This window comes from Anguilla rostrata, chromosome 8 (assembly GCF_018555375.3).
Source record: "Anguilla rostrata isolate EN2019 chromosome 8, ASM1855537v3, whole genome shotgun sequence".
NCBI lineage: Eukaryota > Metazoa > Chordata > Actinopteri > Anguilliformes > Anguillidae > Anguilla > Anguilla rostrata.
In genome coordinates, this window is record NC_057940.1 from 5,404,378 (window position 1) to 5,419,888 (window position 15,511).

Sequence of the window (15,511 nt, forward strand, 5' to 3'; positions counted from 1 at the left end):
GCTGTTAAAAATAAATCATGAATAGAGAAACAAAAAGAACAGCTATTAAAATTGAATTATGAACCCGCTAAAATAAGCTACCAGGGGCGTCAAACCTTCAGCGGTTACGATCAGTTTAATAGTTTAATAGTTTTTAGACGTGAAGGGTTGACAGAACAGCCCAGCCCTTGAATCCTTAAGTGCTACAAGTCAATACACCAGTCAGTCCACTCCTTATCCGTCGGATTTTTTCAGCTGTTTTTTTATTGACATAAATAACAAACATACTGTATCTTGACACATCACAGGAAAAGAATGGGGATGAAGAACGTGAAAGTTACACGGCGAGAGTTCTGTGCTTGAGGGTGGCCGGTTTCCACCCACAGAAGAGTTTTTTTTTTTTCTCCTGCGTGGAAGTGGTGCATTGTGGGTAGGTAGGGGGTCGTGACCTGAGGCTTCATTCCCAGATGAAATCACATGCTGTTGTGCCGACGAGCAAGGGACCGGCACCTGAAGTACTTCAGCGAATACATGGCTGCGTGAATGTACGTTTCGTGTAAGTTTTAAAGAGTCCTTAGGTAAGATTACCTGTTAAGCAAATAATGAAAAAGTACTATTTATTTTTCCATTGCAGCATGCCAAGCATTGAATATCAGAAGATAAAGCTTCACAAAGACTAAAATGTCAAAAATTATTTAATAAATAGCCCCTTAGGAGTACATTATAACCTTTCTTTTCAGTTTTTTTTTTTTACAAGCTACTGTACCTTCTATATCAAGGTACCTGAGAGCTACTGTACCTGGTCTGAATCACATTATGATAATGACTACTGAAACCTAAGTGGCCTATTCCATCTAACCACAAAGTGAAAACCCATAACAGTATGTGCAAATCAATAAAACATTCTAAGACGGCATTGCTTTCGATCGGTTACACATCCATTTCTGCTTGCCCCCCTCCCCCTGCACTGACACTAAAGGAAACAAAATCAGAAAGGTTGTGTGTGAGGTCTGGTGAGAAGTATTATTTCCATGGGTAAAAACACAGTAGAATTTAAAGGTATGACTTTTATGGGTTTTGCAGGCAATACTGAAAGTGGCCCTTCTTGAGTACAGGAAAGCGTGAGACACACTTGTAATTTCCCCTTCAAAGAGAGGGGGTGTGGTCCTGGTGTTGGGAGATGAGCGCTGAGCTCTGTCAGAGATCCTTAATCAGAATAGAGATCCTGCACTTCTGCGTTACTTCCTGTCCTGGTAAAAGAGCCCAGGGAATGAGGCCCGTTTACACCGACTTGTAGAGCAGTGGTGACCAACCATGTTCCTTGGAGACCTACCATCCTGTAGGTTTTCATTTCAACCCTAATTCGGCACACCTGACTCTACTAGTCAACAGCTCAGTGCAGATCTCTAGCTGTTGAATGAGGTGTGCTTTGTTACATTACATTACATTATCTTATCCAGAGCAACTTGCATCGTATCCAGTTATACAAGCTGGATATATACTGGAGCAATGCAGGTTGAGTGCCTTGCTCAAGGGTACACCGGCAGTGTTCCTACCCAGGGAATCGAACCTGCGACCTTCAGGTTACAAGATCGACTCTGTCACTCCGACCCCCCTAACTCCTTTTTCAGGGGTTGGAGTGAAAGCCTACAGGATGAAAGATCTCCAGGTACAGGCTGGTTGCCACAGTTGTAAAGGATGGTCTCTTTTTTCCCCCCTGTAAGTGTGAAAGTGAAAGCTAGCTGACCCGCCAACAGGACAGCCAATCCGGGCCCTTCCTTTCAGACAGCCCACAGAGCGGACAGCCTGAGCTGCACCTCTGCTCAGGTGCTCAGGTGCTCAGTGCAGGTGAGAAGGGACCTGAAATGACCAAGAGGAGAGAGAGACTCGGCCGACCAGGACGTTCAGCCTAGCTTACGATATGTGCCACAAGTTCATCTTCATTACAGGAAAGAAATGTTTACTTGCACACAGAGGGCTGAAGATGAGGTACTTTGGGATTTTCAGGGTTCAGGGCCTTGTTTGCAACTGACAGACCTCAAAGTAAAAAAAAAAAAAATCATACAGAGAGGATGGAAGGAGGTGCATACAGACAATCTAAAGGGAAATCATGAGAGTAAAAAAAAAAAATCTTTTTTTCATTGGTTTCTGCTGTGAGATTTTCTGCCTTCAGTGACAGTTAACCAGCCCACTGCCTCCCTCCGTCGATGTAATTTGTATGCAGTTGCCTTGACCCCAAACCCTTTCCCCTCTGGGTAATTGTTAGAGCCGTACATGCATGCATATCTCTCTCAATACGCCTGCTAATTGGCACCCTGACAGGTCAAATATGGAAGCACAGAAAACCCAGAAAACCCACCCAAACAAGTACACCAGCCCGAGACAAGCAGGACGTGCAGTCGGATTTGGGAGCAGGAGCACGTGTTGTTGTTGTTGTGAATCTCTCGATGGACGCTCGCACACAAGAAGGCCTGTAACAACGTATTTCTGGCCACGAGCGAGCGGCCATTTTGACAATCCCGCAAACATCGATAATGGAGGCGATTGCACCCGTTTCAAATCGAGTTACGAGCCCACCTGTCACCTGTAATGAGCATTCACCTGTCTTCATAACCACTGCGAAGGTCTGGCAATGCAAATGTGGATCATTCAATGTAAACCACAGAGAAGTACACACGTGGTTACCACAGGCAGGTAAAGTATCTCGGTATTGCTTGTCGTCAGAACCCGGGATCGAAGCTCACTCTCCTGTGTTCTGTGCAACAAAAAAAAAAAAAACCCAGCCCTTATGAAAAAGTTATACATTGCAACAGCGATTTTGTCTAGTGCTTAAGGAGTTGTAATCTGAAGGTTGGTGTCACAGCTGTTGCTGCACAGCTCAACATAAAATGAATTGCTTTTTGGGAGATTTCCAGTTTTACAAATAGGGAAAGGGGAGTTACATCAGGCGGACATCTTGGTTTTGGCTAGACTTCTCTACATTCTATTCACTGAGGCCTAAAGTACAGTGTGTGACAAATTAGAGATGAGACAAACTATTCTATTTTTGGAGTTTACCTTAAAGCAAATAAATATTGTAACTGTATATATATATGTTGTATGATAACATAGTCAATCCAAATAAGAATTTTCACATCTATATCAAGCATATATTAGAAAAGTTCATATGTGCACATGCAATATATTGCGCATAGACTACAAACTATATATTTACGATGTCATTTTACAAATATATTCTACCCACACACACACACACACACATAACTTGCACATGGCGGTAAATGGCAGTAAATTGCGCAGAGTAATTATTCGAACCCATCGGTGTGTGTTTTTGGAAATGCGTGTATCACTTTTTCATAAGGGAAGCCGTATTGTCAGAAGCTAGAGCGACAGCTTGGCTCAGGCACACCTCTGAAACTAAATCTGATGCAGTACACACAATACATAACTGCACACATATACCGATTCACTCCGCTTTATAGCTAGCGTTAGCGTACCCTTTCAGGCCCGTTTCCATTCAACCTACACGTAAGAGTTTGATATGTTCGCAAAAAAGAGTTCATGGCTTTTTTTCAACCCCTTGTTGTTGTTTTTTTTTCAAAGGAGCAGAGAATTACAGTTTTTATCTGGGCAGAATCCGAGCTGCTCAGCCACCCCAATCCCGAAGAACCAGGTGCGAGTAATTGGCCAATAGCGGGACAGGACACCACCCAACGTTAGACCAGCTAACGCTCAAGTTTGCCAGGCAATTTTCAGAAGGCCAAATGACATGTACCTTACACACGTCTGTGTATGTGTCCTTATACAGGTATATGGACATATACCTTACATACAGGCATATGTATATGTCCTTAAAAGGACATAATACCTTATATACAGTGTCAGTAGCAGATAAAAGTCATGGGTAACGCTCGTCAGAGTTACCCAGTGCCAAATACAGCAGTAAAGGGAATTTTTCAAAAAACACCCCGACCGTGTTCCCAAACAGCGTCTCTCGGTGTCAGCAAAACAGCTGCGCCACCTTTATTCCTTTGTCTTCTTTTCATTTTTTTTTGTTGTTGCCCAGAATGCATTTCAGTAGTTTGATGGTGCTTCTCTCCTCTGTCACAAGGAACAGGAGGCGAAATAAAGAGCGAAAAGACCCCGAGGCTGATCGTTAGAAGTCTAACCCCCCCCCCCCCCGCCCCCCGCCCCTCGAGGCAGTGCAGAGAACGTTCCGGAAGCAGGGAGAGAAAAAAACCGATCGGGGGGGGGGGGAATCTGGCACTTCCTCTGTGGGCGTGTCTCTGACCCCCTGGCGAATCGGCGACCACGGGGTATGACCCCCCCCCCCCGGGCGAGGGGCGGGCCGAGGCAGGTGACCCCCCCTGTCCGTTTCCCCCTAGCTCCCGGGGTCCGAGCCGTGTCTCTGCGGCGTCCGTGAGTCCAGGGGCGCGTGGCGCTCCTGCAGAGAGAGCCGTCGGCTGGATTCGGGGTCCGGGTCCGCCGCCGCCCCCGCCCCCCGCCACGCCCCCGTCTCCGAGCGGCTCCCCAGGCCGCTGGCGCCCAGGGGGTGTGTCTCTGACGGGCCGTCCCGGGGCGGGTTCGCGACGCTCCACAGACATTCGGGGGGTGTGGCTAAGGGCCCCCCCGCACAGACCTGGGAGTCCAGGATCTGGAGAGGAGACATGAGACCATGCAGGGTTACAGAGAGTGGGGGGGCAAGCAAAGTTACAGCTGAGGAAGACCATAGAGCAGGGTAGCCCAAAACCTGTTACTGCAGATGCACAGTAATGTCCTGTAGGGTTTCACTCCAAACCTAACAAAGCACACCTCATTCAACAGCCAAGTATTACAATACTATAACAGTACTATTAAAGTATTAACAGTATTATATAAATGCTATAATACTACTGTAGTACTATTATGTTCATGGCTTTTTAACCCTTGAGCAGAAAATATGGTTTTGTGTTCAGCCACCCAAAGCTACAAAAAAATAAATAAATAAATAGATTAGGAGAACATGTTGTGAATCAAAATGTTCCAAATTCAGATTCTAAGATAACTTTTGTTTTTTAAATTATTTTATATATATTTGACCTGGCCCGTGTAAAAATATGGCTCAAATACATCAGAAACAGTCTGAAAGTTAGCCTTCAGGGCCAGCATGTTTTTTTAAATCCTTGGCCACCAGGGGGCACAGTCTCAAAGCAGATTCTGTAGCGGTGTTGTGCTGCTGCTGTGGCAGGGGAGGCGTACCTGAGAGAGAGAGGCCAGCGTTTCTGTCTCCGGGTTGGGGGTGGCGGGGTGCCCTGGGGGGGTCGGCTGGGGGGGGGAGGACACGGTGCTGTAGGACGGGGGCACGATGGCCATCTGCCTCTGCAGCAGCTGCATGATCGCGCCGATGTCCGCAGACATCCGCGTCTCCAACCTGCAGGCGCAAAAACCGGGGGACAGGCGTCCAATATATCATTTTTATTTACATTTTTTAATGACAATAAATAACAGGTTTATTTTGTGGCCAGCAATGTTTGAACATTCCTCTTTTTGTTTGGCATAGAAGTTTCGAGAACTTTTTGAAACTTAGCCTCTCACCTGTGCAGGCCCCAGGTAACTCACCCGTGTGGGCTCTAGGTATCTCACCTGTGCGCTCCAGGTAACTCAACTGTGCAGGCTCCAGGTAACTCACCTGTGCGCTCCAGGTAACTCACCTGTGCGCTCCAGGTAACTCACCTGTGCGCTTCAGGTACCTCACCTGTGCGCTCCAGGTAACTCACCTGTGCAGGCTTCAGGTATCTCACCTGTGCGCTCAGGTACCTCACCTGTGCGCTCAGGTAACTCACCTGTGCGCTCCAGGTAACGCACCTGTGTGCTTCAGGTACCTCACCTGTGCGGGCTCCAGGTAACTCACCTGTTGAGCTGTTTCTGCAGCAGCTCCAGCCGGTTCTCCAGGCCGCTGCGCTGCTGGCGGGTCAGGCAGCGCAGGGGGGTGTCCGGCGGGGGGGGCGAGGACAGGCTCTGGCTGGGCAGCTCCTGGTACTGCCGCCCCCGGCTCTCCCCCCAGAAGCTGAAGATGCTGGAGACGCCGGAAAAGGCGCCTGATTGGGGGAGACAGTCACATGACACCGTGTAAATCGGCTGATTGGCCGTAATGCCACACAAGCTCTGAACGGGCTCAAGGTTTGGCGGTCGACGCCTGTCTACATGTGGTACTGAAACACGTGAGATATCATCAATCCATCCATCCATTATCTATACCCGCTTATCCTAGGCAGGGTCCATCCATTATCTATACCAGTTTATCCTGAGCAGGGTCCATCCATTATCTGTACCAGTTTATCCTGAGCAGGGTCCATCCATATCTATACGCTTAACTGGTCGGGTCCATCATTATTATGCGGCTTATCCTGGACGGTCCATCCCTTATCATCCGCTATCCTGGGACAGGGTCACCATTATCTAACCTGCTATCACGAGCAGGTCCATCCATATCTATCCCGCTATCGAGTAGGTCATCATGATCTATACCCACTTTCCTGGACACGGTCCACCTTTATCTTAACCGTAAAGGCAGGGACCATACTAACCCTTATCCTGTATGGGTCCATCCATATCTAACGCAATTATGGCGGAGCCATCTACATGTGTACCTGAACACGTATCAGCATGGGTCCATCCTTATCTATACCGCTTATCCTGGCAGGTCCCTCCATTATCTATACCCGCTTATCCTAGCAGGGTCCATCCCTATATCTGTACCGCTTATCCTGGGAAGGATTGGGGGGGGGGTGCTGGAGCCTATCCCAGCATGCATTGGGTAAGAGGCAGAAATACACCCTGGACAGGCCGCCAATCTATCGCAGGGAAGTGAGTTATCATTGCAAATAGAATTTGTTTTCGGAAAAAAAGAGCAGCCCGTTGTTGTACTCTCTCCTTTTTCATTACTACGAAAAATATGCCTACACATGAAATGTGTAACATTGCAAAGAGAGACAAATGGATGAACAGGCTTTGATGTGGGAGTCTCACAGCACCCCCCCGCTCCCCCCCACCCCTTAAATCTGGAGACGGCGAGATTCCCCTTTCACAGAACCGTTACTCATCAGCGAATGAAAAACGGCTCGGGGTGTCTGAGCGCTAGGCTAACGCTGGCAGACCCCGGCGGAGCTGAGCAGGTGGAGTGTGACTGTTAGTAGGTCAGGCGGCTGTCGGAGGTGCCGGGTGAGAGGTGGCGTGGGGGGTGGGGGGTTCCCACCTGACAACGAGTTGCACGTGTTCCCCCCCTGAGGCTCCCCGTCTCCTTCGACGTCGCCGAAGTTTGGGGCCCCGGGGTGGGCCCCGTGAAGGTCGAGCATCGAGGGAGGGGCGGGGCAGCCCAGCACGGTCTCCTCCTCCTCCTCCTCTTCCTCCTCCTCCTCGTCCTCTTCGCCGCCGCCGCCGCCGACGGAGCGCGACGGGGAGGAGTCGGAGCTCCGGGGCCCCTCCCGCTCCGCGTTCCGCCCGTCGCCGCGGTTACCCACGCCCTGCTTCCGGGGCCGACGGACGGGCCTCTGGGGCTGTTTGGCCCCGGCCGCGTTCTCCGCGTCTGAGGGGGGGGGCAGAGGCGTTCAGAGTGCCGCCAAAATGCCGGTGGATTCTCAAAACAAACCGGCCTAGGAAACCAGACGAATCGCTCACACATATCACCCGGTGTGCTACGAGTTTGCATTATATGCGCTTATCAAGGCTTTACATGATGCCTCTATTCGCAGAGCGTAGGTAGGTGGTGTCTTGTCAAGGACTTTCGAACCAGGCGGTTGAACCGGCACCTCCGATGCCAAATCGGTCTACCTATGAGCTATGTCCCTATAAGGTGAAGTAGCTTCAAGGCTACGTTTATGCGTGATCTCAGTGTCCAGAAACAAACGTGCCAAACAAATTAAATTATAATATAAAGTTGCTTGAAAAAGCCAATTTTCTGTTCTCCTTATTACTACTTATTTCACATCAATTTTCTGAACGCCGCTCCTCTTACAACTTTTTCAGCCAGACCAAATCTGGCCAACAGCTTCACCAAGCATGGGACTGCATTGCTTGTGGTTTTTGTTTGTGTCAACAACTCAAATACTTTTTTTTGACCTATTCATGATTTTATACAGGAAAATCTCCCATTGAATAACACTCATGGGACGTTCAGAATCCGAACAACACATTTGCAGCTGACGCCACAATCGGCAACTGCAGCTGCCACAGATACAGACCGTCTGTCTGTTTCCCTTGCAAAGCTTCAGATAACACACAAAATGAAAGTTCAACCTAACCTAATATTTAGTTAGCTTTCAGTTCTTTATAATTCTTGTGAGCGAACACGTGTATTTCAACACTGGCTTTCTCAAGCCTACTTAAGGTCTGTCCTCAAACTTTCCTTTCTAGTTAGGGTTAGGGCTGTGTTTAGCGGTTGTCTATGACCATGAAATGCACTTTTGTACGTCGCTTTGGCTAAAAGCGTCTGCCAAATAAATGTAATGTAATGTAATGTAATGGGTTATCAGTATTTACTATAAAGTGCTTATAGAGGAGAGATGCTGTGTTTCCGTGCTCCTGGTGCTTCTCAGTGCCGAGGTGGACCCGCAGGTGACGGAAGGCGACGGAAGCTTCCGGAAAAAAAGGGACGCGGTACCGTACCTCTTTCGGTGCGGCGGCGAAAGGACATCTTGCGTCTGCGCAGCCGGCTGAAGGAGGCGCTGTCCGAGTCGCCGCTGCTCGGGGACCCGGGGATCATGTTGGACTGGAGAGAGCGAGGGAGGGAGGGAGAGAGGGAGAGAGTGAGAAAAAGAGTGAGAGAGAGAGCCAGGGGAAAAAAGATAAAACATAACATAACATAGCATAGCATAGCAGAACATAGCATAGCATAGCATAACATAGCATAGCCTAGCATAACAAAACATAACATAACATAGCATAGCATAGCATAGCATAACATAGCATAGCACAGCACAGCACAGCACAGCATAGCATAACACAACATAACATAATGACGAGAACAGGCCATTCAGCCCAACGATGCTCGCCATTCTCCTGCCTAAAAGGTAAAATAAATACCATCACGTGGTTTGTTTCTGAGCAGCAAGCGAAGGTGCTTTTTTTTCCTGATGGCAGTGACAGATGTACTCACGTCTCGCAGGTTGAAGGTGATCTCCAGGTTGCCCCAGAAGTAGTCGGAGAACTCGGGGTACATGTCCAGCACCTCCAGCACGTCCTCGCGGTGGATCTTGTGCAGGTCGCAGTAGGTCAGCGCCCGCACGTCCGCGTTGGACTTCCCCGGGCGCGCGTACAGGTTGATGGGCTCGCCGAAAATGTCGTTCTTTCCTACGCGAGAAAGAGAGAGAGAGCGTCATCTGCGATGCCGTGTAGAACTTTCACAAAAATGTAGAAAATGTCTCGAAATAAAGATCTTCAGAACTGCAGATTTTCACTGTGGGCAAGGTATGCTGTGTACAGTTAACAACACACATTCACAAAATATCATAGGATATGTATTCATTAAAGAGTTGAGAATCTATGCTATTAAATGACAGGTAGTTTAAAAGTAACTATTTATCTAAATAAATCTTATTTTGATTTCAAGTGTGTGTATTTTGAAAAATAGTAACAATAATGTATGAAATTTATCACTTTGAACCTCACATAATGAATCTATCACAACGTGTGACTCTCACACTCACACACAGACACAGACAGACACACACACACACGTGCACAACACATCACACAGAACCGCACAATCAAACGATGCTCGCACGACATTTGGGAGGATCACAACAAAAAAGGCTCCGATTCGTTGTCACAGTCCCCCCTTCCCCCCTAAAAAAGCTAGGCTAGCCCCCACCACCAAAAGGAAAACACTACCCAAAATGGCCACCACCACAACCCCACCCCGATGGTTACCTAAAATGGCCACCCCAACCCTACCCCCCACGGTTACCCAAAATGGCCACCCCAACCCCACCCAAAGTTACCCAATATGGCCACCCCAACCACCCCCACAGTTACCCAAAATGGCCACCCGAACCCCACCACGTTACCCAAAATGGCCACCCCAACCACCCCCACAGTTACCCAAAATGGCCCCCCCAACCCCACCCAAAGTTACCCAATATGGCCACCCCAACCACCCACACAGTTACCCAAAATGGCCACCCCAACCCCACCACAGTTACCCAAAATGGCCACCACCAACCCCACCCCCCACGGTTACCAAATTTGGCCACCCCAACCCCACCCCCGACGGTTACCCAGTATGGCCACCACCATGTCCCCGCGCAGGATCTCGATGGAGCCGCGGGAGATGAAGTAGAGGGCGGTGATGACGTCGCCGGCGTGCACCAGGGTGTCGCCGGGCGGGGCGTGCGTGGTCTTGAACTTCATGGCGAGCGCGCGCAGGCAGCCCTTGGTGGAGCCCTTGAAGGCCTTGCAGTTCTGCAGCAGCGTGCGGTTCAGGTGCAGGCAGATGTCCGCCTGCAGGCATTCTGGGAAACCCTTCAGCACCTGGACGGGATGGGACGGGACGGGACGGGGGGTGGGGGGAGTTTTAAGTATTTTTTCTTTTTAAAGGACGTTAACACAAGTGTCTCGGAAGACAAAACACATGCGGCGATGAACAACATGTCCCTTGTAGCTGTAGTCAGTGTTCAAGAACTCCTTTGCTTTCAATTGCCAGCAGTGATTGTGACATCAGCAAGCCTCTGGTCATAATCTCAGGAACCAGTATATTCTATGATGATGTAGGCTAGGTTTCATCAGAGAATATATTGGTTCCTGAGATTATGACCAGAGAGAATCGTGTCCCCTTCAGGGATCAAAAATGAATGGCCGGGTCTTAGGAGAGTTACTTATCTCAGTTTGTATCGTTTGTCCGTTTTTTGATCCATTGATTTTTTCCGGCCATGTGGATTTTCCAATCTGTACACTGACCCCACAGCATCAGCCAATCCGCATACTGTAAAGATCTCTGTATCTCAGCGGGGTCTGTGCAAAGGTCACCCATGAAAGCAAGCCAACCGCCCACTCGACAGGCTCAACAACAAGATTACACGTTGACTATTCCTGACAGAGCAAGTGCACAAAGCCTGAGATTTTTTGTCTGAAAGGCAAAAGTTTAATTATTGCTCCGAGCAAAACTGACTACCTTTGAGACTGATTACCCACAACAATATATCACAGCCCATTAAAATACCCTCTCTCTTAGAACTTAAGTTCACCCTGAAGATGTCTCCCATATGAAACATTTTCAGATTTCAGTATCTTTATGAGTGCTTAGGTCAGCATTTTATTAAGACTCATGTCACAATCCCCCATTTTTCTGTCCACTCAGGTTAGGTAATCATAAATCACGGCACATTACATTAAACTGAACATTCTCATCGTAACTGAACATTCCAATGCTGAAATTCCAACTGAACATTCTAATGCTGATGTCACAAGTACAGCTTGTGACATCAGCATTAAGGACTAAATAGCACAAAGGCTACTTATTCCTTCACAAAAACACAATTAATGAATTACACTTACGAATGACTAAATGATTAAAGTAGCCATAAGTAGGCAAATTGGTCAAATAGGTGAAAATAGTTTTTGACCGTAAACACATACTGTCCACCCGAGTTTGCTAACAAAGACCATCCACCATCCGTACGAGCTCTACATCCGAATCCCAGAGAAAACACTCCTTCCTGCTGTTCATGTTAATTGTCTCCTGCCCCAAACAAGACACAGAACACCAGGATGCAGTTTAAGTACATTGAAAACCAATTTCAATTAAGGGGGCTTAACTGCCGTTCGTGTCTCATTGTGCCTGCATACTGTGTCCTTTTCAGAGAAACTGGACTTCTGCTGGTAGACAGGGATTGCAAGAATGAAATTACCGTTAAACAAATTAAATGTTCTCATTTGTCTAATGCGCAAACCTGTTGACTGCTAATGTTTTTATTTTATTTTCCGAGAACGAATACTTAAATGCATTACATTTAACTTGTTCATTAAAATGTGTACTCAATGGCAAATTATAACATCCAGCCAGTTTTTCTCAATGGCATTTAATAAGGGACCCACTGAATAATTAAAAAACATTTTCATATTGACTAAATGCTTTATATGTTTTTTTTCTTTGTAAATGTAGGAAACTCAGTGGCCCTCAGTAAAATTGCTCAGTGAAAACAGATTTAATGTTTTGCTACTCCAGATAAAATGTGACCATAACCGGTTGATTTGTGCCACTGAGTGAGATCGGAGTACTGCATGCAGTAAAACGCACTGTGTTTAATCATGCCGTTTACTGGAGACATTTTATACTGAAATTTAATAAAATATTCCTTACATAGCACTTTTTGGAAAAACTTTCAAAAGGAAAATAGGAAAATTGGGATTAGTAGAGGCATGAACCTACAAACAGAAAGTGAGATAATAAAATAAATTTTTTTAAAAACGCCTCAGTGGGAAGCAAAGCAATCACTTTAGATCAAACGCACGCCACCATTTTGTTTGTTTTGAGAACATTCGATCTGTGCAAGGCTGAGCTGGTACACGAACAGCCTGAGCGGTTTTATAAAAACCTTTATTTATACAGAGAAATCACACAGAGACACTGGGTCTCATGACGACATGACAAAAAAAAAAACACTGTCAAAAGCTGAAGGTTCCAAGAGATAAAATTGACCGCGTTGATGCCGTTGGTGTAGAACCAGGCGAGCTGGGTGGGGGTGGGGGGGGGCGAGGGGACCAGGGGGTACTGACCGCGTTCATGTCGATGCCGTTGGTGTAGGACCAGGCGTGCTGGTGGGGGCGAGGGGCAGGGACGCAGGGGGTACTGACCGCGTTCATGTCGATGCCGTTGGTGTAGGACCAGGCGTGCTGGGTAAGGGGGGGGGCGAGGGGGCGAGGGGGACGCAGGGGGGGTACTGACCGCGTTCATGTCGATGCCGTTGGTGTAGGACCAGGCGTGCTGGAAGTACTCCTCCAGGCGCTGGCGCAGTGGGTTGGGGATCTGGTGGAAGCGGATGAACTCTCGAACCCGCAGCATCTGCGTGTGGTAGCGCGCCGTGCCCGAGTACAGCCGCTGGATGATGGCCGACACGTTCCCGAAGATGCTGGCGTACATCAGCGCTGCCGGGAGACCAGAGAGCACACGTCAGGGGGGAGGCAGTGTAGTGTAACGGGTAAGGAGATGATCTTGAAACCAAAAGGTCGCAGGTTCGATTCCCGGCTAGGACACTGCCGTCGTACCCTTGAGCAAGGTACTTAACCTGCAGTGCTTCAGTATATATCCAGTTGTATAATTGGATGCAATGTAAATGCTATATAAACGTTGTGGAAGCCACTCTGGATAATCTGTAATGTAATATAACCCAGTGTAGAGGTGAGCATATATGGGCGACATAGCTCAGGAGGTAAGACCGATTGTCTGGCAGTCGGAGGGTTGTCGGTTCAAACCCCACCCTGGGCGTGTCGAAGTGTCCTTGAGCAAGACACCTAACCCCTAACTGCTCTGGCGAATGAGAGGCATCAATTGTAAAGCGCTTTGGATAAAAGCGCTATATAAATGCAGTCCATTTACCATTTATGTCTAATTCCCACCCTAATTTGGAATGGCCAACTGTCTGCAACCACAGCCAGGTTCATGCGTGAACCTCATGGCTGATTGGTAAGAGCACAGACAGACCTCACATCGGGCTCCGCCACCCCAATGTATCCTAATATTTTTTCAGAATATTTTCTCAGGGCCCTTGGAATGGTACTAACCCCCCACCCCCCCCCCCCGATTCCGAGGGCCCTGACAGACAGGGGGTCCCCAAAAGAGGACGAGCGGCACTCACAGCCGATGAGCATGACGCAGATGGAGAAGATCTTCTCGGAGTTGGTGTTGGGCGAGACGTTGCCGAAGCCCACGCTGGTCAGGCTGCTGAAGGTGAAGTAGAGGGCGGTGACGTACTTGTCCTTGATGGACGGGCCGGAGGCGGGCACCGAGTCGTTGTAGCTCTTGCCCAGCTGCTCGCCCAGCGAGTCCAGCCAGCCGATGCGCGAGTCCGTGTTGCGCTCCACGTTGCCGATGGCGTACCAGATGCAGGCCAGCCAGTGGGCGATGAGCGCGAACGTGCACATGAGCAGGAAGAGCACCGCCGCGCCGTACTCCGAGTAGCGGTCCAGCTTCCGCGCCACGCGCACCAATCGCAGCAGCCGGGCCGTCTTCAGCAGGCCAATCAGAGTCGTCGTCTGGGGGGGAAAAAAAGGGGGAGGAGTCAGGAAGGCGGAGAGATGTTCGGTTAAACTCAATTCACTGATTTTTTACATTTACCCAGGTGGGCAATTCATTATCCTGTCTGTTATGATCTTAAAAAATCATTTGCAGTAGATAAGCACATACTAAAGATATGAACATATACTCACACATGTAATTCTCTCTGGGAATATTTAAAGATGCATTAAGGTAACTTCTCATAAAGATGAATACAAAAAAAATATTCAGTGCAATACCATGAATCTTATAAAACCTGCAGAAGGAATAATAAACTTCCAAAATAGTAATTCTTATTTTCAGCATCATTATGGTGAAAGCTGCAGGGTCAAAGAAAAGTTGTTTCTTGTGCCGTCGACCAGACAGGAGCAAATGAAATACCTCTCATAGAGGATGCTTTGAGCCATTCATCGATTCGGTAAATTATTTAGCTTTCGCTTCTCATACACGGAGGGAAGCCTTTTCCTGTTTCAATCCAATAATTTTGGTGTCCATGTGAATTATTATTAAGTCAAAGGGTTCAAGAACGAGGCCCCTTAGGGCAAGAAGTAAAATCAATGCGTACCTCCAGACAGTAAGTCACAAAACAAGCAGATAAAAACTCTTTAGTGTCTCTCCCAACAGTAGAAACAATATCAGACGGGAATGCAAGCAAAAGCAGTTGTGGAAGAAATGAGAGAGAGCTTTTGTGGGGTTGGAGAAGCAGACCGCCGACTTTTCTGTAAAATCAGCGTAATGCGCTTTATTATGGTGCAAAAGGGACAAAATATTCCCCAATCGGAGAGTTGATTTCAGACAGAATGTTCTTCTGTGCGCACTTACAGAAGTATTACTATAACTCAGAGAGCAGCATGAAATATGGAAGACGTATGAAATACGAAATAATTATAGACCCATGGTAAATATGCTGTTCTCCACTCGGGAAGTTAGTGTCACAGGGGCGGATCTCCGCGCTGACGCGACGGAATTTTAACGAGGAATCAGAAATTAGGAACTCCCTCCGGAGTTCCCATAATTCCCAGGGAGCGCAGGGACACGCGGGAGGTCATAAATCCGCTCGCTCTCCTTCATTTATCGCCTTGTTCGCCCGATGTGTTCATTCCCACCAATCACGCGCCTCCTCCAGTTAGCGCTCGCCCGTCAACATAACGAATGTACCCGGAGACTCCCGCATAGGTCATTTCGTTCCCCCACGGAGACTCCGAAGGTAATTAATACTCTCTTGTCACTTATTTTCTGGGCGGGTTTGATGATGTCATTTCCATTGATTATACCGGCACTGAC

General features: G+C 48.0%; 1 protein-coding gene across 1 annotated transcript in view; it reads right to left on the reverse strand.

Moving 5' to 3' along the window:
- Positions 1-570: 570 nt before the first annotated feature.
- Positions 571-15,511, reverse strand: part of LOC135260630 (potassium voltage-gated channel subfamily H member 2-like) — a 136,444-nt gene continuing 121,503 nt past the window's right edge. The window contains exons 7-15 of the mRNA XM_064346019.1: positions 13,809-14,205; positions 12,899-13,098; positions 10,233-10,485; positions 9,113-9,306; positions 8,623-8,725; positions 7,214-7,543; positions 5,870-6,056; positions 5,218-5,389; positions 571-4,633 (exon numbers count right to left, since the gene is read on the reverse strand). Coding sequence (XP_064202089.1) covers positions 4,361-4,633; positions 5,218-5,389; positions 5,870-6,056; positions 7,214-7,543; positions 8,623-8,725; positions 9,113-9,306; positions 10,233-10,485; positions 12,899-13,098; positions 13,809-14,205 — 2,109 coding nt within the window. The 3' untranslated portion in view covers positions 571-4,360. The remainder of the gene's footprint in view (positions 4,634-5,217; positions 5,390-5,869; positions 6,057-7,213; positions 7,544-8,622; positions 8,726-9,112; positions 9,307-10,232; positions 10,486-12,898; positions 13,099-13,808; positions 14,206-15,511) is intronic.